Source organism: Hyla sarda, chromosome 6 (genome assembly GCF_029499605.1).
Source record: "Hyla sarda isolate aHylSar1 chromosome 6, aHylSar1.hap1, whole genome shotgun sequence".
Lineage (NCBI taxonomy): Eukaryota > Metazoa > Chordata > Amphibia > Anura > Hylidae > Hyla > Hyla sarda.
In genome coordinates this window covers 92,397,901-92,420,214 of record NC_079194.1, presented here as the reverse complement: position 1 = coordinate 92,420,214, position 22,314 = coordinate 92,397,901, and the positions used below count along the sequence as shown (strand labels likewise).

The window sequence follows — 22,314 nt, the reverse complement described above, 5'->3', positions numbered from 1 at the left end:
CAAGGGGGATTAGATACACAGCTCAAACAGTATCACTTATGGGGGGTTTAGATACACAGTTTAGCAGACAGATCACACATGGGGGATTAGATACACAGCTCAGCAAACAGTATCACACATGGGGGGTTTAGATCCACAGGCTAGCAGACAGATCACACATGGGGGGATTAGATACACAGCTCATTAGACAGATCACACACTGGGGGATTAGATACATATTTTACCAGACAGATCACACATGGGGGATTAGATACACATTTTAGCAGACAGATCACACATGGGGGATTCAATACACTGCTCAGCAAACAGTATCACACATGGGGAGTTTAGATACACAGCTCATTAGACAGATCACACACTGGGGGATTAGATACACATTTTAGCAGACAGATCACACATGAAAGGAGCCTCACCAGGTCAGTGTCTCTTCCCTGTCCGGCTGAGGCTCTGAGGACAGGAATGTCCGATATTTGTGACCTTTTCACCCTGCTTTGAAGACACAGTCGCGCAGCAGCTGAGGCAGAGAGAGGCACTTCGGGGGAGGAAGCAGCGCTCCTCGTCAGGATGAAGTAAGCAAAAAAGCAGCCACCCTCTCCAGCAGCCCAGACTCCAGAGCTGGGGGCCCGGGCTTCTCCTGTCCTGGAAGCGGGCCTGTCCTTGCCCTGGCAGCGGGCCTCTCCTGTGCGGTATCTCCAGACACAGTGCGCACGTGCGGGCTCCAGGCACTGCGCACCATGAGTCACCTAGACGTCATGTGCAGCCGTGCGCACTGACGTCTGACCCATTAGCCCCGGGTGGCATGTAAGGTCAGTCAGTGTACGGATGTGTGTAGTAGCGGTTGCGGTTGCGGCGCCGAGCGGGGGGGGGGGTCGTGCTGGTGATTTCGGGCTGGTGATGTCCGGGGTGGAGCTGTGGTTTAGTAGTGAGAAAAAAAAAAAAGTCCTGCAGCAGCGGGCCGCAGCCGCGGTGATTAGGGTGTGCCTGCGCCTATGCTTGTGGGCCGGCAGTGGCTGGAGCGCAGGCTGCCTGAGTCCTGACAAGTCACTGTGTCTGAGGCTGGGTTCACATCACGTTTTCTCCCATACAGGAGCGCATACGGCAGCGGGGAGCTAAAACCTCGAGCTCCCGTATGCTTTCGTATGCGCTCCCGTATGTAATTAATTTCAATGAGCCGGCCGGAGTGAAACGTTTGGTCCGGTCGGCTCATTTTTTGCGCCGTATGCGCTTTTACAACCGGACCTAAAACCGTGGTTGACCACAGTTTTAGGTCCGGGGAAAAAGCGCATACAGCGCAAAAATGAGCCTACCGATTGAAATGAATTACATACGGGAGCGCAAGGTTTTAGCTCCCCCCTGCCGTATGCACTCCCGTATGGGAGAAAACGTGATGTGAACCCCGCCTTTAGTCTGTCAGCAGTGTCTGGACCTGTGTGCACCGCAGCTACAGCATCACACATGAGGCATGTTGCCACACTTTACATCTTGAAAAAGCCGTGGAGACGACAAAACATGTAGAGGCGGCAAATTAGTGTTTTTAATTAGTGCCTTGTAAGGGATATTGGGTTTCTGCAGAACCCTAGATACTAAGAGCAAATTGCTCAGTACATACTAATACCATCCCACTTGGCACTACAATTTTAATATCACATACTGGGTTTATTATTTTAAGATACACAATAAAAGTTATATTTTATACATTTCTGAGGGGGAATAAACAGAGGTGTTTTGCACCCCGGGCTACGGCCCTGGGGTTTGGTGATTTATAGTGTATTGGCCTCTCGAGTCCCTCTGGGTCATTTATGGAGTTTCTGTGATGTGAGGGGCTTCAAAGGGGGGACCTGTGAAGTGAGGGGCTGCAAAGGGGGGACCTGTGATGTGGGGGGCTGCAGAGGGGGAGACCTGTGATGTGGAGGGCTGCAAGGAGGGGGGCTGTAATGTTGGTGGGTGCTGGAGGAGAGGGGAGACCAGTTATGTGGAGGCTGAAGAGGGGGGTCCTGTGATATTGGGGGCTGGAAAGGGGATACCTGTGATGTGGGGGGCTGGAAAGGGGATGCCTTTGATGTAGGGGGCTGGAGACGGGGGGGGCCTGTGATGTGGGGGGCTGGAGAGGGGGGACCTGTGATGAGGGGGGACCTGTAATGTCAGGTAGGGGGTAGGTTCTGGGAAGAGGAGACCTGCTGTTACTACTTTGTGAGGGAGGGGCAGTTTGGTTCTCTTCTTTTTTTGCAATTTAGGTTGTTTATTCATTATTTCTAAATAACTATATTTTTTAAATTTAACTACAGTTAAGGGGAACCTGTTATCAGTTTTATTTTGCCCAAACAGCGGGCAGCATAAAACTGGTGCAGGCATTACGATCCCATGACACTCGGTCATTCAAAGGAATCTTAGTTTGTAAATGCCACCGGAACTACGGTGATTAGTCCTCAGGGCGGGTCTCAGCAGGGCAGGTGACGCCCTGTGGATCTCCAGCTGTTGCTAAACTAAAACTCCCAGCAAAATGACAACTCCCAGCATGCACAGACCCTTGTTGGAATCCCTAACAGTCCACAGTTTCAAGACCCAGGGGAGATTTATCAAAGCCTGTGCAAAGGAAATGTTGCCCAGTTGATTGGTGAGTGCTTCCAATAATGTTCTACTGTGAGACTGTTATGCTTAATGCTATAAACTATTGGGATTGAGCACCCCATCTGTATGCAGGAACCTGCAAAGTCAGGAAAAGGTGTAGTGTTGGGCTTTGTAGTGCTGACTACTGTCTTCCAGGGTCTCCCTATACACTGCTAGAGACAAGAGAGACGTGTCAATCAAGCCGGCTGGTCAGGACCCGCCCCTGTGACTATTTACCTGTATTCTGGTAGCATTTTCAAACTATGTCTCAATGCCTGCTCCAGTGTTATGCTTCCCACGGTATTTTAACCCTTTGTAATATCTATTACGGGAGGGGGAACAGTAAAAAAAAAAAAAAACTCTCTATAAAATTCCTCGCTTTTACACTGCCACTGAAATGACGGAATTCTGTTCCTGGTATCTGGCACTTTTGGTTAGGTGACGTGACGTCACATGGCCAGCCATCCAATCCGCGCCTGAGGCTGGACATTGCTTCGGCCTGTAATTGAATGAGCAGCTGTGTGAGATCAGGTAACCTAACCCAGAAGCGCTGGACACTGGGAACTGAGTTCCGTGATTCTGGCGGTAGCGCAAGTGCAAAAAAGAAAGGGTTGCTTTTATTTTTTTACTTATTTTTTTTACTGCTTTCCCCAAGTGGATTTTACATAGCATTAATACCACATTACTGTCTTGTATGTTGATGCTGCACCCCTTTGACTTCAGGGCACAGCCACAGCATAGTTCTCTTATAGAGGCATGGCAAATCAAGTGCCAGGCTTCCCTGTCCCTTCCCTGCAGCCAGTGACTGCTACAATAACGCAATGCTGTGGGGCTGGTATGACTATATTTCCAGGGCTGGTTTTTAGCCCCAGTCCGGCCCTGCCTATATCAATATATGACCTAACTTTGATTGACATTTATTTATTAACCCCTTAAGGACCAGGCATGTATGAGTACGTCCTGGTGAATTTCACATCCCGCCGCACGCCGGGCGGGTTGCGAAACCGGACACGTGCTGAAATCGTTCAGCAGGCGTCCGAGGCAAACGCCGAGGGGGGTCCCGGGACCCCACATGTCGGCGATCGCCGCAGATCGTCCACAAAATCGCGCGGGCGATCTGCGGGGATTCCGGTCATTCGGGTCAGTGGTGACCCGATGACACGGAACTAGATGGTGATTGGTGTACGATACACCGCCAATCACCTGCCATTGCTGGGGAGAGGTGACAATACTGTCACCTCCCCAGCAACGCTACTTTTGGCCGGCGATCGTCTGACCAATAGTAGCGCGGCAGAGGAGGGTTTAACGGTCCCTTCCCGCTGCTGCACCCGCTCTCTGTGTTCAGTCAGTGGGTGCAGCAGTGAGGAGAAGACCATGGATCCCCCCTCGGAGCTCCGGAGTCCCCTCACCAGCCTTAGAATAGGGACAGCAGATTGCAGGGACAGGTAGGAGTAAATAAAGTTAAAAAAGTTTAAAAAAAAAGTTTTTAAAAAAAGTCCCCCCCCCGACCCCCTAATAGGTCCCCAAGGGTCCTATTAGGGTTTGATCCCTGACCCCGGGTCCTATTAGGGGTTCAGGGAGCTGTGTGCGCCACCCCTTTTTTGAGGGGCTGCAGCTTTTTTTAATTTTTTTTTCTATTACTGTTGTACACTTTTTACAAGCACCAAGCACCACACACTACATACTTTCCTGCACCATAGGGGCTTCCTAAATGCAACATGCCCCCCAAAAACCATTTCAGAAAAACGTACTCTCCAAAATCCCCTAGTCGCTCCTTCGCTTCTGAGCCCTCTACTGCGCCCGCCGAACACTTTACATAGACATATGAGGTATGTCCTTACTCGAGAGAAATCGGGCTACAAATACAAGTAAAAATGTTCTCCTTTTACCCTTTGTAAAAATTTAAAAATTGTGTCTACAAGAACACGCAAGTGTAAAAAATGAAGATTGTGAATTTTCTCCTTCACTTTGCTGCTATTCCTGTGAAACACCTAAAGGGTTCAAACGCTGACTGAATGTCATTTTGAATACATTGGGGGGTGCAGTTTTTATAATGGGGTATTTCAAATATGAAGACCCTTCATATCCACTTCAAACCTGAACTGGTTTTCCAACACTATACATCACACCACATGCTGCACTAAAATTCCTGCACGCTTTAAAACAAGTCGTCAATAACAGATTACAGCCAGTGATTGGAATAAAAAGGAAAAGAGGAATCACAAGACCCAACATTATTTCATGATAGGAGCAGGAAAGGAGAGGGTTGCTAATCCTCATCTTCTTCAATGTGTCAACTGTCCAAGATGGAACAGTCTATGAGCAGGCTTTTAAGACGGAAAATCTCTTCCTTCTCAAAATGAGGCAGATCCTGCATAGGAATGTAGTGTTCTTAAAACTGTTAACAAGATGCCAGGCCTTTGGATAGCCCCAACCGTATACATCCTAGGTAATAGTACATAACTGGGGGAGATTTATCAAAACCTGTCCAGAGGAAAAGTTGCCCAGTCGCCTAAAACAACCAATCAGATCGCTTCTTTCATTTTAAAAAGGCCTATAGAAACTGAAAGAAGCAATCTGGTTACTGTGGGCAACTTTTCCTTTGCACAAGTTTTGATATACCCCCCCCCCCCTCCTTAAATGGGCACTGTCAGATGAAAAAACTTTTGATATGTTGTAAAGCATGCAAAACCAATAGGTTTTGCAATTGCTTTCATTAGAAAATTTTCAGTATTTCATACTGAAAAAGCAAGTCAATCAACTGCCCCCCTGCCTGCTTGGACACATACTAGTCCTGCTGTGTCCATGCATCATCACCTATGTCATGGACACACTTCCTTGATTGACAGCTGTGAGCGCAGGGCTCACAGCTGGAGGAAAAATCCTCCCACTGTCAGCTTGTGTCCCACTATTGTCAGTGAAGACAAGCTGGGAGTTGTAGTTTTGCTAATGCTAGGGGAGATGTGAGCAGACAGCATACTGAGGGAGGGGGCGGAGACCTGCACAGTTTGGCCACGCCCCCTCTATTTGAAAGGAATTCAGACTAGTGAGCTAAATTAAAAGTGTAATAAAAAAAAAGGAACTAGACACATAAAAATTTGATGTACATGGTCAGGATTAGGTACTGAGTGACATATTAAAAAAATGTTTTTTTGTTGAATCTGACGGGTACACTTTAAGTTCACGTTCCATGACATCCAACAGACCCTGTGCACAGGGGTACTAACAAAAGAGGTGCAAAACTGTTTCCTCTGTGAATGGGCACCTTGTGCAGTATCTTGTCTTGTGCAGATTGCGGACATGCATGAATAATCTCAGAGGTAGTCCCCCTAAAAAGCCATTGACGACAAGTTATGTCACTAGCTGGTTAACAGGCCAGACGTCACAGTAGTGCATACAGAATAGATGCAATCAAGTCCTTAAATATGAACAGGTTGTGCACTATCAGGGAAAGAGCTGTTCCACTTGACCCAGCCAAGCCCCCACCAGAAGGGTAAGAGGAAGAAGCAAGACATGGACGTTCCCACAGAGACCTATGGATAGTGTCACATGCATAATAGGCCCACAGCAAAGTGGGGGTGTCAGAAACTCCTTTTCTCTAAGAGAACATAACAACTCAGTTCATTTTGGAATCCCAGATGAAGCAAAACATGGTAATGGCCCTGCAAACAGCATCAAGAGGTGGTCACTTCTGTGCGGTGTACTGGAGCACAAGCAGAACTTAAAGGGGTATTCCAGGCAAAAATGTTTTTATATATATCAACTGGCTCCGGAAAGTTAAACAGACTTGTAAATTACTGCTATTAAAAAATCTTAATCCTTCCAATAGTTATTAGCTTCTGAAGTTTTCTGTCTAACTGCTCAATGATGATGTCACATCCCGGGAGCTGTGCATGATGGGAGAATATCCCCATAGGAACTGCACAGCTCCCGGGACGTGAGTCATCAGAAAGCAGTTAGAAAGAAAACAACAACTCAACTTCAGAAGCTAATAACTATTGGAAGGGTTAAGATTTTTTAATAGAAGTCATTTACAAATCTGTTTAACTTTCCGCAGCCAATTGATATATATATATATAAAAAAAAGTTTTGGCCTGGAATACCCCTTTAATTGTGTAGGATCAATGTTTTGCCCTCCATTTGAGCTGTCTAAGGCCGTGTTCACACTTCCAGGTTCTTAATTGCAATTACTGAATAAAAATCGAGGAATGGGTTTGAAAAGAGGAGAAGTCTCACACCTTCCTCCTGTTTGATCTATTTCTGTCTTTGTATTTAATAATTGCAATTAAAAGCCTCAACATGCAAACACATTCTGAGGCTGCACAGCGCTATTTAATAGTAAAATTAATATTTTTTTTATACAGCGCCAACAGATTCTGCAGCACTTTATAATCCTGAGGATACAGATAAAAAAAATAGAGGAATCCAGGTGCCAATCCCCAAAAAGCATAGCCTTTGACTTCCCGCACTTGACCTTTGCCCTTGCAGCAAAGCTAAACTCTTTCTTGATCTGGATAAGTGCAATGACCCAACACTGGTCAGAACATAAGGATTGACGGGGAAGATTCATCAAAACTTGTGTGGAAAAAGAGTGGTGCAGTTGCCCATAGCAACCAATCAGATCACTTATTTTTAGAGGCCTTTTCAAAAGTGAAAGAAGCGATCTGAACTTGTCCTCTGCACAGATATTGATAAATCTCCCCCTGACATGTCTATTCTTGAAGCAGAAAGTAAGCTTCATAAGGATCCATTGACATTTATAGAGCTTGGATTTTCTTAGGATTTCAAGCAGTACTTGAGGCAGAATCCACATGGACATTTGGCTGGAATCTGCCATTAAAGGGGTACTCTGGTGAAAACCTTTTTTCTTTTAAATCAACTGGTGGCAGAAAGTTAAACATATTTGTAAATGACTTCTATTAAAAAATCTTAATCCTTCCTGTACTTATTAGCTGCTGAATACTACAGAGGAAATTCTTTTCTTTTTGGAATGCTCTCTGATGACATCACGACCACAGTTCTCTCTGCTGACGTTATTAAAATAATAATAACGCTTTATTTATTATTGTCCTTAGTGGGATTTGAACCCAAGTCCCCAGCACTGCAAGGCACCATGCTGCCCTTAGCATACAACTGCTATGCATCTGCTATGCATGGTTGCTAAAATGGACAGAGATGTCAGCAGAGAGCACTGTGCTCGTGATGTCGTCAGTGTTCCAAAAAGAAAGAAATTTCCTCTGTAGCATTCAGCAACTAATAAGTACTGGAAGGATTAAGATTTTTTAATAGAAGTAATTTACAAATATGTTTAACTTTCTGCCACCAGTTGATTTAAAAGAAAAAAGGTTTTCACCGGAGTACCCCTTTAATTATCTATTCTGCACTGTTTTCCTCATTGATAAGTAGAGGATTTCAACTTTTACACTCACTTTCCAAATTCAGCAAGGAAAATCTGCAAGGAATTTCTTCAATGCGCATGAGTCCCTAGTCCATGTTCACACATATGGAATCTCCATGCAGAATTCTGCATTGGAATTCCGCCAGAGAATCCAGAGCAGCAGAGTCCCATTGAGTTCACCGGGATTCTGTTGCACTGTGCACAAGTCCGGAATTTCTGTGCAGAAGTTTCTGGCATGGAAATTCCATTTTCTGTGTTCACAGAAAGAATGAACATTTTTTGTTTTGTTTTGCGGACACCACATGGAATGCACATACCCATCTATGAGACGGCGCATTCCCATGCGGTCCTTTCGTCGGCATATTATCCTATCTCCCGTACTCTTTGGAATGTCTGCACAGAGTCTGCACAGAGATCTGGACATGTGAACATAGCCTTAGGGTACATTCATACGAGCAGATCCCCAGCGCGTATTACACCGCAGATCTGCCTTTTAAAGGTGCCTGCTCGGAGCGGCAATCCGCCCCTTACTAGTAGACACACTGCGATGTGCGGGTCACCGCGCGCATGTGCAGTATACTTGCACATTGCGGCTGCTCTCAGCCTAGCTCAGGGAGCAGGGGGAGGGACCGCGATGTGTGCGAGTACATCGCGCATGCACGGCAACTCGCACATCGCAGCAGTGTGTCTCCTCGTAGCGGCACATTGCCCCTTCGAGCAGGCACATCTAGAGGCACCCTGTAAGTGTCTTTTCACACGCACAGTATTCTGCACAAATTTGATACGCAGGATTTCAAGCTGTGTACAGTTTACATTGAAATCTGCAGCAGAAAATCCAGCGCATCAAATCTGCACAGAATACTGTTCCTGTGAATAGACCATTAAAGGGGTACTCTGGCGCTAAGACATCTTATCCCCTATTCAAAGGATAGGGGATAAGATGCCTGATCACTGGGGACCTCCGTGATCTTTCACGCAGCACCCCGTTACCGTCAGCCCCCGGAGCATGTTCGCTCTGGGTTTGATGACTGCCGATCACGGGGCCGGAGTATTGTGACGTCACGGCTCCACCCCCGTGTGATGTCACGCTCTGCCCCCTCAATGCAAGCCTATGGGAGGGGGAGTGACACGCCCCCTCCCATAGGCTTGCATTGAGTGGGCGGAGCATGACAGCACACTGGGGCAGAGCCGTGATGTCACAATACACGCCCCCTCCCATAGGTTTGCATTGAAGGGGTGGAGCATGACATCACACGGGGGCGGAGCCGTGACTTCGCAATACTCCGGCCCCGTGATCAGCAGTCATCAGACCCGGAGCGAACATGCTCCGGGGGCTGATGGTAACGGGGTGCTGCGTGAAAGATCACGGAGGTCCCCAGCGGCGGGACCCCCGCGATCAGGCATTTTATCCCCTATCCTTTGGATAGGGGATAAGATGTCTTAGCGCCGAACTACCCCTTTAAAGTGCCAAAGTTGCATTGCTGGTTGGCACAGGGCGCTGATCAGGACCACCTCTGCGAAATCACTGGGTTCCAATCAGCTGAGAGAACTGCCTGAGGTCCTTAATCTTCCCCTGTGCCATCTAATTGGCGCTTCATCTGTGCAGGAAGCCCCAGCAGTTCCCAGATTGCAGGTATGGGGACAAAAAAAAAATTGTAAAGAAAACAAATAAAAATCATAATAAATGTGAATGAGCCCCTTCCTTAATGAAAGTTTAAATCATCCCCCTTTTCCATATTTTTTTAATACAATAATGTAAACAAAAATAAACATAAACATATTTGGGGGAGATTTATCAAAACCTGTCTAGAGAAAAAGTTGCTGTGTTGCCCATAGCAACCAATCAGATCGCTTGAAAGAACTCTGGTTAGCGGAGGGTTAACCTCAGCAACAGCCTTCCTCCCTACACAGACTCATGAGAATACTAGTTGTGCTTCCATGTGAACTCTTCTCCCCTCCCACAAACCTTTATACATCAACCAGTAACAAGACAACTCCTTGTAATGCCTTCTGTCTGCTGGGCTGGGCCTTACCCTGCAGACCATGATCTGTGTCCTGCCCAGAGATCAGTGTCCTGCCCAGAGATCAGTGTCCTGCCCTGAGATCAGAGTCCTGCCTGGACTTTCTGGACTCATATCTGTGCAGGCGGTCACAGTGCAACCAGTGCAAGGTAAGGCCTTGGCTCCTGAACACAGAATACAATGGCCTGGTGGAAAGTCAGCTCTGCAGGGAGAGATGTTAACCCTGACCTTGCCAGCGAGAGAGAAAACCCTTCCTTTAACGTGGAGACCCTCACTAACATCCTGGATGGAGGTGTGGAGGAGACTCGCAGCAGGAGAGCAATAGGTAAAACACTTCTTCTTGTGTGGTCTAATAATAATAATAATTTATAATAGCACCAACATATTCCGAAGCACTGTACAAAGCCTGCCGCCAACTGTCTCCAGCGGGGCTCACAATCTAAATTCCACATTAACCTCAGTATGGTTTGGACTTTGCTCTAACTGTGATTTTTTTTTTTTTTTTAAGGTAATGTATACAGATGTAGCTGAGCTAAAATTGTACTTGCATTCTACAGATTTACGCATTTACCATTTTTTTTCTACAGATTTATGCATTTACAAGTGTTTTTTTTTTTTATTCATAAAACCAATTTTTTTCAAGCTTGAAAGTATCTATGCCAGAGACTAGTCTGACGTGTTAGAGCAGTGTTTCCCAACCAGGGGGCCTCCAGCTGTTGCAAAACTACAAGTCCCAGCATGCCCGGACAGCCTTCACTACAAGTCCCAGCATGCCCGGACAGCCGAAGGCTGTCCGGGCATTCTGGGACTTGTAGTTTTGCAACAGCTGGAGGCACCCTGGTTGAGAAACACTGGGTTCACATCAAGTTTTTACCAATACGGGACCTTATACGGCTGGGGGGGAGCTAAAACCTTGCGCCCCCGTATCCCTGCCGTATGCCGCCCATATGTAATTCATTTCAATGAAACGCTGACTCCGGTCGGCTCATTTTTGCTCCGTATACGGCTTTCCACCGGACCTCAAACCGTGGGAAAACCGCATACGGGGCAAAAATGAGCCGACCGGAGTCAGCGTTTCACTCCGGCCAGCTCATTGAAATGAATTACATACGGGCAGGGATACGGGAGCGCAAGGTTTTAGCTCCCTCCCCCCAGCCGTATGCGTTCCCGTATTGGTAAAAACGTGATGTGAACCCAGCACTTTAAATCGCAGAAAGTACACCAAATGTACATTTTGTGTCATAGTTACAGTTTGTGTCACAATTAGCCACATAGCAAACTCAACTCTGCTGCACCGGCCTCTGGTCTTTACGTACTTTCACATAAACTGGCAGTGAGGTGACCGAAAAAACACAATTTTAACCCGAAGGGCTCAAACACACAAGTGCACACAACCATGCACAGCCAATAGGAAAAGTATGGTGAGTGCTAATCTAAGCCCCTGTAAAGAAGATGCTGCAGTGCCCACTAGAGCAATACAGCCCCTTGTAACAAGTGATCAAGGGGAGGAGGTGGGTGAGTTTAACCCCTTAAGGACCCGGGCTTTTTCCGTTTTTTCATTTTCAATTTTTCCTCCTTAACTTTAAAAAAATCATAACTCTTTAAAATTTCCCCCTAAAATTCAATATGATGGCTTATTTTTTGCGTCACTAATTCTACTTTGTAATGACATCAGTCATTTTACCCAAAAATCTACGGTGAAACGGGAAAAAAAAAATCAATGTGCGACAGAATTGATGAAAACACTATTTTGTAAGTTTTGGGGGCTTCCGTTTTTCGCAGTACATTTTTTGGCAAAAATTACACCTTATCTGTATTCTGTAGGTCCATACGGTTAAAATGATACCCTACTTATATAGGTTTGATTTTTGTATCACTTCAGAAAAAAATCATGAATACATGCAGGAAAATGTATACGTTTAAAATGGTCATCTTCTGACCCCTATAACTTTTTTTTATTTTTCTGTGTTCAGGGCGCTATCAGGACTTTGGAATGGATCAATCAGTGTTTTCGGCGATTGAATGCTCAAGCCTTGATCTCAGGCTTGAAGCATTCATTCGGCGATCGGACAGCGCAGGAGAAGGTAAGAAGACCTCCTCCTGCGCTACAGCTGTTCGGGATGCCGCGATTATGCCGCGGCGATCCCGAACAGCTCCCTGAGCTAGCCGGGCACTTTTACTTTCGTTTTTAGCCGCACGGCTAAAGGGTTAATAGCTGATCGTGGTGCCGCACGCTATTAGCGGCGGGTCCCGGCTTCACTATGAACGTGGGACCCCGCCGTGGGACCCCTGCGTTATATCGCAGGACCGGGACCCACCGTGGGACCCCACGTTATATCGCAGGACCGGGACCCAGGACATACCCATACGTCCTGGGTCCTTAAGAGGTTAAAAAACCAAAGCAGGTGAGTTACACAATTTGCTTAACCCCCTTTGCCTTTAAGTCTGATGCAGTCTTCAAAAGGCTTAAAGGGGTACTCCGATGGAAAAAAATGTTTTCAAATCAACTATTGCCAGAAAGTTACAGATTTGTAAATTACTTCTATTTAAAAATCTTAACTCCTTAACGACGCAGGATGTATATTTGTGACCCCACGTCGGTCGGTCCCGGCGGCCATCAACGGCCGGGAACACGCGGCTAATACCGGACATCACCGATCGCAGTAATGCCCGGTATTAACTCGATCAAAGTTGACTGCTGCGTCTAAAGTGAAACCGAAAGCATCCCAGCAGCTCAGTTGGGCTGTTCAAGACCGCCGCAGTGAAATTGCGGCATCCCCAACAGCTTGCAGGACACCAGGAGGACCCCTACCTGCCTCCTCGCTGTCCGATCGCCGAATGACTGCTCCGTGCCTGAGATCCAGGCAGGGGCAGTCGAGTGGCGATAACACGGATCAGTGCCATGTTAATGCATGGCAGTGATCATTGTAGGAAATCAGTGTGTGCAGTGTTATAGCCCCCTAATAAATGTGATTTAACCCCTTCCCTAATAAAAGTCAGAATCACCCCCCCCTTTCGCCATAAAAAAATAAACAATGTAAATAAAAATAAACATGTGGTATCACTGCGTGCGTAAATGTCCAAACTATAAAAATATATCATTAATTAAACCGCACGGTCAATGGTGTACACGTGAAAAAAATTCCAAAGTCCAAAATAGCGTATTTTTGGTCACTTTTTATACCATTAAAAAAATGTATCAAAAGTGATCAAAAAGTCCTATCAAAACAAAAATGGTGCCGATAAAAACTTCAGATCACGGCGCAAAAAACGAGCCCTCATACATCCCCATATGCGGAAAAATAAAAAAAGGGGTCAGAAGAGGACATTTTTAAACAAATACATTTTCCTGCATGTAGTTATGATTTTTTTTCCAGAAGTACGACAAAATCAAACCTTTATAAGTAGGTTATCATTTTAAGCGTATGGACCTACCAACAAATGCACTGCGTAGATATGGAGGCCACCAAAAGTTACAAAATGTTGTTTTTTTTTTCCGTTTTGCCGTGGATGTTTGGGTAAAATGACTAATGTCACTGCAAAGTAGAATTGGTGGCACAGCAAATAAGCCATTATATGGATTTTTATGTGGAAAATTGACAGGGATAGGATTTTTAAAAGGTAAGAAGGAAAAAACGAAAATGCAAAAACTGAGTCCTTAAGGGGTTAATCCTTTTCTGTACTTACCAGCTGCTGTATACTACAGAGGAAGTTGTGTAGTTCTTTCCAGTCTGACCACAGTGCTCTCTGCTGACACGGACAGATGTGGCAGCAGAGAGCACTGTAGTCAGACTGGAAAGAACTATACAACTTCCTCTGGAACATACAGCAGCTGATAACTACTGGAAGGCTTAAAGGGGTAGTCCAGTGGTGAAAAACGTGTCCCCTATCCTAAGGATAGGTGATAAGTTTGAGACCGCAGGGGGTCCGACTGCTGGGGCCCCCTGCGATCTCTCTTTACGGGGGTCAGGATCTCCGGCCAGATAGCGGGTGTCGACCACCGCACGAAGCGGCGGCCGACACGCCCCCTCAATACATCGCTATGGCAGAGCCGGAGATTGCCGAAGGCAGCGCTCCTGCTCTGCCATAGAGTTGTATTGAGGGGGCGTGTAATTACGAATATATAGTGCTATATCCACGAATATGCGATATTCACGAATAAAATTCGCTTTGCGAATATTCGCGGGCAACACTAGTCCACATGTGTTTTCTGTGCAGAAATTCCATACATCTTTTGCCATGTGAACTCTGCCTAAGAATGGACAAAGATCTCTAGATGTGCAAAGCTGGTAGAGACCTATCCCAAAAGACTGGAAGCTGTAATTGCAGTGAAAATCGGTTCTACCTAGTATTGACTTTGGGTGTCATATTTTGTGTTCTCATTATTGCTTGTGTCTCTTTAACTTTTCAAGTACTATGCATATTGTGTTGATCAAATAGTAAAAATTAGTTCTAGAATGCCAGTTTGTAACAGTAGCATAATGGACAAAAAGTCCAAAAGGCATGAATTAAGAGACCACTGCAAAATTATCTTTTTTTATTTATTTTTTTTTCTTCTGTTTTTACTTTTTATAGGTATTTTAGTAAAATGAAGTTTATTTTTTTTTTCTATAAACTACTGACATTTCTCCCAAATTCCAAATAAACATAAGGGGAGATTTATCAAGCTGTTCCCGTAATTTATTTTTTTTTTTTGCTGTAAAAAGGTACAATTTTGTGATTTTGAGCATTTTTTTTTTTTTTTTCTGTGCCTTTTTGAAATAAACTTTTGGGAATGGCTGTGGTTTGCAGGGCTGTGCAGTTGCCCGTGCAGTGGACAGTATTTATTAACTGTTCCTTACATTACATTATACATTATTATGAAGAGTAATATATTTGGACAGATTAGTACATACAATTTGGACATGCCAGACAAGCTAGTATTGTCATGCTGTATTAGATTTCCCATTTGGCAACAGCTGGAGACACCACTGGGGGGGGGGGGGGGGGGGGACGGACAGCTCGGTAACAGGTAAGCTGCGTTTAGTCTGAAGGTTAATGCTTGTGTCTTACCAGACAGATGCAACGGCTCTCTGTTATTCCAACGTGGGGCACGCAAATTCTGTTGCGCTCGCTAGGTTGTTATATTATTGATCAATTTTGGTGAGGCGCAACCAAAATGCCTAAGTAATCTCTACGACTTTGTGGGGTAAAAACCAACACCAGTAGTAGTGTCTCCAGCTGTTGCCAGACTATTTAGAACTTTCTGTATGACTATTTTGTCATTAAAAATAAAAGGGCCGTCTGTACCCTGGTAATGTCTGACATTCTTTGTAGCTTTTATTTTAGCTTTGTTCAAAAATAAGACGGGCAGAAACACTTTTTTACATTAAAGACAAGTAGGCCAACCTGCTATGACAGCACCTTCTGTACGGAGCACACAGGTCACTGGAGCACAGGCAACTCAGTCTGAGGGAAAACGAAAGTAAACTTCCAATTTGGTGGCTCACAGCCGTTTGTGAGGTGAATTTTTAAATTTGCACAATATTTATTGATAAATTCGGGTAAATTCGGGTCAAGACAACAGAAAACTGTGCAAAAAAACATACAGAAAAGGACTTTGCACAGCAAAACAATGATAAATCTCCCCCATAATGCCCAGATTTATTACTGTGGCCCTCATTTTCTTAGAAAATCGGGTTGTAAGTCTATGTTGCTTTCTTACCCGACTGCTTTTTTCCCCTGGTATTTATTATTGTGTCGCATCCTGTTTGTCGCACGTGGGTTTTGTTGGTTTTGGTTTCCAACTCCTCTGAGTTGTCGGGGAAAAAATCCACAACAATTCAACAAATTTGGGTTGGAAACCTTTATAAATACGTGGGAAAGCTCAGAAATGTCGGGTTACGCCCCTTTTTCGGGTTTGGGAGAATCCATATCGGGTCTGTCGGGGAAAAAATGTTGCATCGTGTCGCAGACTGGCGCACGATGTCTGCGACATGTCGCAGACAAAGATTCGCCAAAAAAACCTGACAAAACAAGTCGGGTTTAGAATAGTAAATGAGGGCCTGTGTGAGAGAAAAAAATAGAATGATTTTTCCCACAGCCACCAATCACAGCCCAACTTTCACTTTACCTTAGCTCGTTAGCTGAGCTGTGATTGGTTGCTGTGGGAAGATCCCTCCACTTTTTCTCTCACACAGTTTGATAAATCTGGGCCATTAATATTGCCATTCAGAGTATTTATTTGTAGAAAATAACGGATCTAAATAACAATAAAAATAAAATGCATTGTTTTCTCGGCCCCCAAGTAATGCAAATGACACACATTTATAATATTTTTTCAACAATAAAATACTAATGCTTTAACTTAGGAAGAGATCAGAAATCAATATCATTGGAATAACCCTGATTTTTTTTTTTTTTTTTTTTTTTTTTTTTTTTTTTAATGCCAGCTTGCGTCTTGTTCTCAGCCAGTCTGTCACATTGCTGTTGGGTGACTTTACACCACTGTTTGCACAACAATTCAAGTCGCTCGGATTTGTTTGATGGTTTCTTTTTTCTTAATCAAATTCCAGAGGTTTTCAATGGAATTCAGGTCTGGGGATTGGATTTGCCATGATAGGGTCTTGATCTGGTGGTCCTCCATCCACACCTTGTTGTTCTGGCTGTGTGGCATGGAGCATTGTCCTGCTGGGGAAAACAAATATTCTCAGAGTTGGGAAACATTGTCAGAGCAAAAGGAAGCGGGTGTTCTTCCAGGATAATCTGGTACAGTGACCCCTCGACATATGATGGCCCTGACATATGATGATTTCAACATGCGATGGTCTCTCAGAGGCCATCGCATGTTGAAGGCAGCATCAACATACGATGCTTTTTTATGTCGGGGCCATCGCATAAACGGTTATCCGGCAGCGCAGACTGCTTCAGCTACCACCGGATAGCCGTTTACGGTGCCCCGTGTGGTCCGCTGACGATCCCTTACCTGTCCTCGGGGCTCCAGCATGTCCTCTTCGGGGTCCCCTGCATCGTCGGCGCTCTCCATCGACGTCATCACGTCACTGCGCACGCCGTCCCGTCATCCAATAGGAGCGGCGTGCGTAGCGACGTGATGGCGGTGTCGGAGAGCGCGGTTGCCGGGGAAGCAGAGGCCTTGCCGGATTGTCGGGGACACCTCGGGGACGCGGTGACAGCGATGGACGGCGACATCCAGGGCAGCGGTGACGAGCGGTGACGGTCCGGAGCGGCGGGGACAGGTGAGTTTAACTTTCTCTAACAGTGGTCTTCAACCTGCGGACCTCCAGATGTTGCAAAACAACACCACCCAGCATGCCCGGACAGCCGTTGGCTGTCCGGGCATGCTGGGTGTTGTAGTTTTGCAACATCTGGAGGTCCGCAGGTTGTAGACCACTGTCCTATACTTTACATTGCACGGATCCCTCAACATACGATGGTTTCAGCAAACGATGGTCCATTTGGAACGGATTACCATCGTATGTTGAAGGACCACTGTACTTGGCTTATTTCATGCATCCTTCACAAAGACAAACCTGTCCCATTCCAGCCTTGCTGAAGCATCCCCAAATCATCATTGATCCTCCACCAAATTTCACAGTGGGTAAGAGACACTGTGGCTTGACATTTGACTTGTTAGAAAAGATGACCTTACTTGCTTATTTGTGCAACCAGAAAAAAAGAAAAGAAAAGAACTATGTACAATTTTACTAATTATGGTTTATAGTGCTACCTGTGTATTAATTTATATTGGACTAATTTGTGGTTACATTAGGTAATGTCACATTTTGCCATAATTTATCTGACAATGCCCCCAAATCCTGCGACCAATGTTTCTACCAACATAAATAATTTAAGTGTAACTCTAAGGCTATGTTCACACCTTGCAATTTCCATGTGGAATTCCGCTTGGACTTCTGCACAGAAATTACGATGCAGCAGAGTCCCATTAAATTTAACAGGATTCTGCTGCGCTGTACACACGGCAGAATTTCCGTGCCAAATGTTTCTGGAACGGAAATTCGAGTTTCTGTGTCTGCAAAAAGAATAAACCTGTTCATTCTTTCTGCAGACCCTGCACGGAATGCATAGCCGTCTATGAGATGGCGCATTTCTATGAGGTCTTAGAGCCAGCATATTATGCAGGAGCCCACAGTCTCTGGAATGTCAGCATGGAGCTTTTCGTGCAGACATTCCCTAGTCTGAGCATAGCCTAATGGTCTAGCCGCAGGATATCTGTTTAAATCTCCCAGCAACTTCGTAGCCCAAGCTTTGCTCACTGCTTAAAGGGGTACTCCATTGGCCAGCATTCAGAACATTTAGTTCTGAACGCTGTGTGTGCAATCAGAGTATTGCATGTAATAGTCACCTATGGGGACAAAAAACATATAAATAAAAAAAAAAAATAATGATTAAGAAAAGTTAATAAATATGAATTAATTAATGTGGTATCGGCGTGTGCGTAAATGTCTGAACTATAAAAATTATAATGTTAATTTAAACACACGGTTAATGGTGTATATGTATAAAAAAAATACCAAAGTCCAGAATTGTGTATTTTTGGTCACTTCATATACCATAAAGAATGTATAAAAAGCGATCAAACAGTCCCATCAAAACAAAAATAGTTCCGACAAGTACTATAGATCACTGCGCAAAAAAAATTAGTATACGGAAAAATGTTAAAGTTAAAGGGGTCAGAAGGGGACAATTTTAAACATGCTAATTTCCGTACAAAAAGTTAACATTTTTTTAAAGTATAACCAAATAAAATGTATATAATATGGGTATCGTTGTAATTGTATGGACCTACAGCATAAAGACTGTGCATCATTTTTACCGAAAGTGCACTGCGTAGAAACGGAAGCCCCCAAAATTTACAATATGGCAGGGGGTTTTTCTTCAATTTTGCCTTACAAATATATTTTTTATTTTTTTTTTTTGCTGTAGATTTTATGGTGTAATGATTCATGTTATTACAAAATATAATTTGTGGGGCAAAAAAAAACAAGCTCTCATATGGGTCTGTAGGTATAAAATTGAAAGTGTTATGATTTTTAGAAGGTGAGCAGGAAAAAACAAAAGTGCAAAAATGAAGGGGTTAAGCTTACTGTTCATGCTCATACATTATAGAGTTAGTGTTATTTTAACATGAATATGTTTAGGGCCAGGTAGTTGACTTTTTCATGGATTGCCTGTGTCATTTGAGGGTATATTTATGTGATGTTTGTTTTTTTTTGTTTTTTCACATTTTTGTTCTGCCGTTTTCTTGCAACTTTTTTTTTTTTTTTTTATTCCTGGCACAAACATTGCAGTTCTTACATATATTTAATAAATACAGTGGTCCCTCAACATACGATGGTAATGCGTTCCAAATGGACCATCGTTTGTTGAAATCATCGTATGTTGAGGGATCCGTGCAATGTAAAGTATAGGACAGTGGTCTTCAACCTGCGGACCTCCAGATGTTGCAAAACTACAACACCCAGCATGCCCGGACAGCCGTTGGCTGTCCGGGCATGCTGGGAGTTGTAGTTTTGCAACATCTGGAGGTCCGCAGGTTGAAGACCACTGGTATAGGAAGTTGTACTCACCTGTCCCCGCCGTTCCGGACCGTCACCGCTGCCCTGGATGTTGCCCTTCATCGCTGTCGCCGTGTCCCCGACACTCCGGCAAGGCCTCTGCTTCCCCCGGCATCCTCGCTCTCCATCGCCGCCATCACGTCGCTACGCACACCGCTCCTATTGGATGACGGGACAGCGTGCGCAGCTACGTGATGACGACTATGGAGAGCGCCGACCATGCAGGGGATCCCGAAGAGGACGCGCCGGAGCCCCGAGGACAGGTAAGTGATTGTCAGCGGACCACTGTAAATGGCTATCCGGTGGCAGCTGAAGCAGTCTGCGCTGCCGGATAGCCGTTTATGCAATGGCCCCGACATACAAAAGCATCGTATGTCGATGCTGCCTTCAACATGCGATGGCCTCTGAGAGGCCATGGTATGTTGAAATGATCGTATGTCGGGGCCATCGTAGGTCGGGGGGGTCACTGTGTTTCCTTTTGATTTCACTGTCCATAAAGCCTAACCACTGCAAATATTTCTTATAACTTTTATAGTGAGCGCCATCAACAAGGACCCTGTCTTCAGCCGAGAATACCTGTACTTCAAGACCCGCTCAGAGAGATACGAAGGAGCCGTCAGGAACACTTTCCACCTAAAGAGGAAGATGAAGGAAATGGGATTGGATGAGAATAGTTCAGAGATTGGATATGTTTACAGGTTATTTTCCTATATCCTTATTGATAGACTGTTAAAGGGAAAAATGTAATTTTCCATTGTAATTATTGAGTAGGTAAGTCCACTATTGGCATTGCTCAAGGGAGTTTAGGCAACTGCCAGAAAGAAACCCCTATGTGATCTTGTTGGGTGAACATGGCAGATATTTTCAATTCTGCTGCAAATAGCTGATCAGTTACTTAGGGAAATGTTACACTATTACCTTTGCACTAGTTTTCATAGATCTTCCCCACTGGATATCATACAATAAATGCCCATGACAACCAGTCAGGTTCACTATAACAGTACAGTGATATCATGTGACTTGTTGCTATGGTAATGATGGCATGTTTCATTTATTGGCTGTATAATTGTAAGTGAGAATCGGCCATATATACAAATATAGACAAACGTACTGGAACACCTACACAGTCCACCTACAGGAGCTTTCAGTACATCCCATTCTAAATCCATAGACATCAATACGGAGTTGTTCGCAGTTCTAACAGCTTGTACATTTTAAGTATAGGGGATAAGATGTCAGATCGCCGGGGTCCCGCTGCTGCAGCACCCTGCTATCATTACTGTGCAGAGCAAGATCGCTCTGCACGTAATGACGGGCAATACAGGGGCCGGAGCATCGTTACGTCACGCCTCCGCCCCTCGTGACGTCACGGCCCGCCCCTGTCAATACAAGTCTATGGGAGGGGGCATGGCGGTCGTCAAGCCCCCTTCCATAGACTTGCATTAAGGGGACGGGCCGTGATGTCATGAGGGGTGGAGCCATGACGTCACGCTGCTCCGGCCCCTGTATCGACTGTCATTACGCACAGAGCGAACTCGCTCTGTGCAGTAATGATGGCGGGGTGCCGCAGCGGCGATCCCCGGGGTCCCCAGCAGCGGGACCGCGGCGATCTAACATCTTATCCCCTATCCTTTGTATAGGGGATAAGATGCCAGGGTCGGAGTACCCCTTTAAGGGAAGACTTTTTACAAGATTTTAGAGATGTCTGTGGGAATTTTTGTCTAATTTCTTAGGTCAGACAATGATGTTGGATGAGAGGGCTTCCCATTCTTGGTTCTAGTTCACCCAAAGGTCTTCGATGGGGTTGAGGTCAGGGCTTTTCGAGGTTATCCACGCTAAACTCGCCCAGCCATGCCTTTATAGACCTTGCTTTGTGCTCTGGGGCATAGTCATGCTGAAACAGGAAAGTGCAAAACAAACTGTACCCATGAAGTTAAAAATGTACAATTATCCCAAATTTCTTGGCATTTGTTTTCACTAAAATAAAGGAGCCCTGAAAAACAACCCCAAAGCATTATTCCTCCTTTGAGTGTGCAGGATCTACAGGCTGTAACCTCTGTGGGCAAATGTGCTGCAGAATCCCTTATTGAGCCTGTATGCTTCCATGCCTAACCATATATCATTTAATATCAAGGCTAGAGACTGCCCAGCAGAATACTAGGGCCTCCTATTAGTTGTACAATTTTCCCCAATAAATGTTTTCTTTCGCTCTAATATTGACATTGCATACACATATGAAGTTTTTGTCAATAATTGTAATATAAGAAAACCTCAAGGGCAGTAATTACCGCATTATGAAAATGATATTGAAGATCATTATTTATTTTTTTTTATAATTTTCACCAATTATCAGAAGGTGTGCTGATCCGTTTGTAATGAGAATTTTTGGGTAAGCGGATTAAAGAGGAAGGGCTGTCTCTCCATTTTTTTTATATCTAATGTAATTTTTCATTATACTTCCCAACATTAATCTACATAAAACATTGAATACATTTGCAAGTATTTTAATTGAAATTGTGCCAACTGATTTAACTCATAATAATGTTATTTTATCCATTGATCTAGATAGCTTCTTCCACAATCTATTGGTTGCCCTTGGAAACAGCCATTTATCTCCATTGCATTGTCAGAGATACTACTTTGCTGCTTAGGTACATAGGCACCATTATTTACTTTTATCAACCATTATTTCCAGGAGTGCTGCCACTTTTTC

The 22,314-nt window shown here is 44.7% G+C and overlaps 1 protein-coding gene and 1 long non-coding RNA gene across 8 annotated transcripts in view; one reads left to right on the top strand and one right to left on the bottom strand.

The window, feature by feature from the left end:
- The first annotated feature begins 527 nt into the window (after positions 1-527).
- Positions 528-22,314, top strand: part of ACOX2 (acyl-CoA oxidase 2) — a 53,722-nt gene continuing 31,935 nt past the window's right edge. Inside the window, exons 1-3 of one of the 7 annotated variants that reach the window (XM_056524475.1) lie at positions 9,531-9,638; positions 20,137-20,299; positions 22,167-22,252. Coding sequence is in view for 5 of the 7 variants with exons in the window: in XM_056524470.1 (XP_056380445.1) it covers positions 10,207-10,351; positions 20,137-20,299 (308 nt within the window). In the remaining 2 variants the exon portion in view is untranslated. Of the gene's footprint in view, positions 570-709; positions 807-9,530; positions 9,639-9,886; positions 10,352-15,401; positions 15,529-20,136; positions 20,300-20,647; positions 20,670-22,166; positions 22,253-22,314 lie in introns of those variants that run through there. The other 6 variants (XM_056524471.1, XM_056524473.1, XM_056524474.1 and 3 more) reach the window with 6 other exon arrangements.
- On the bottom strand, positions 16,427-20,629 carry LOC130275883 (uncharacterized). Its single transcript, XR_008844937.1, has 3 exons — positions 20,520-20,629; positions 20,178-20,234; positions 16,427-16,695 (listed from the first exon to the last, which is right to left on the bottom strand). It is a non-coding gene; the product is annotated as an uncharacterized LOC130275883 (long non-coding RNA).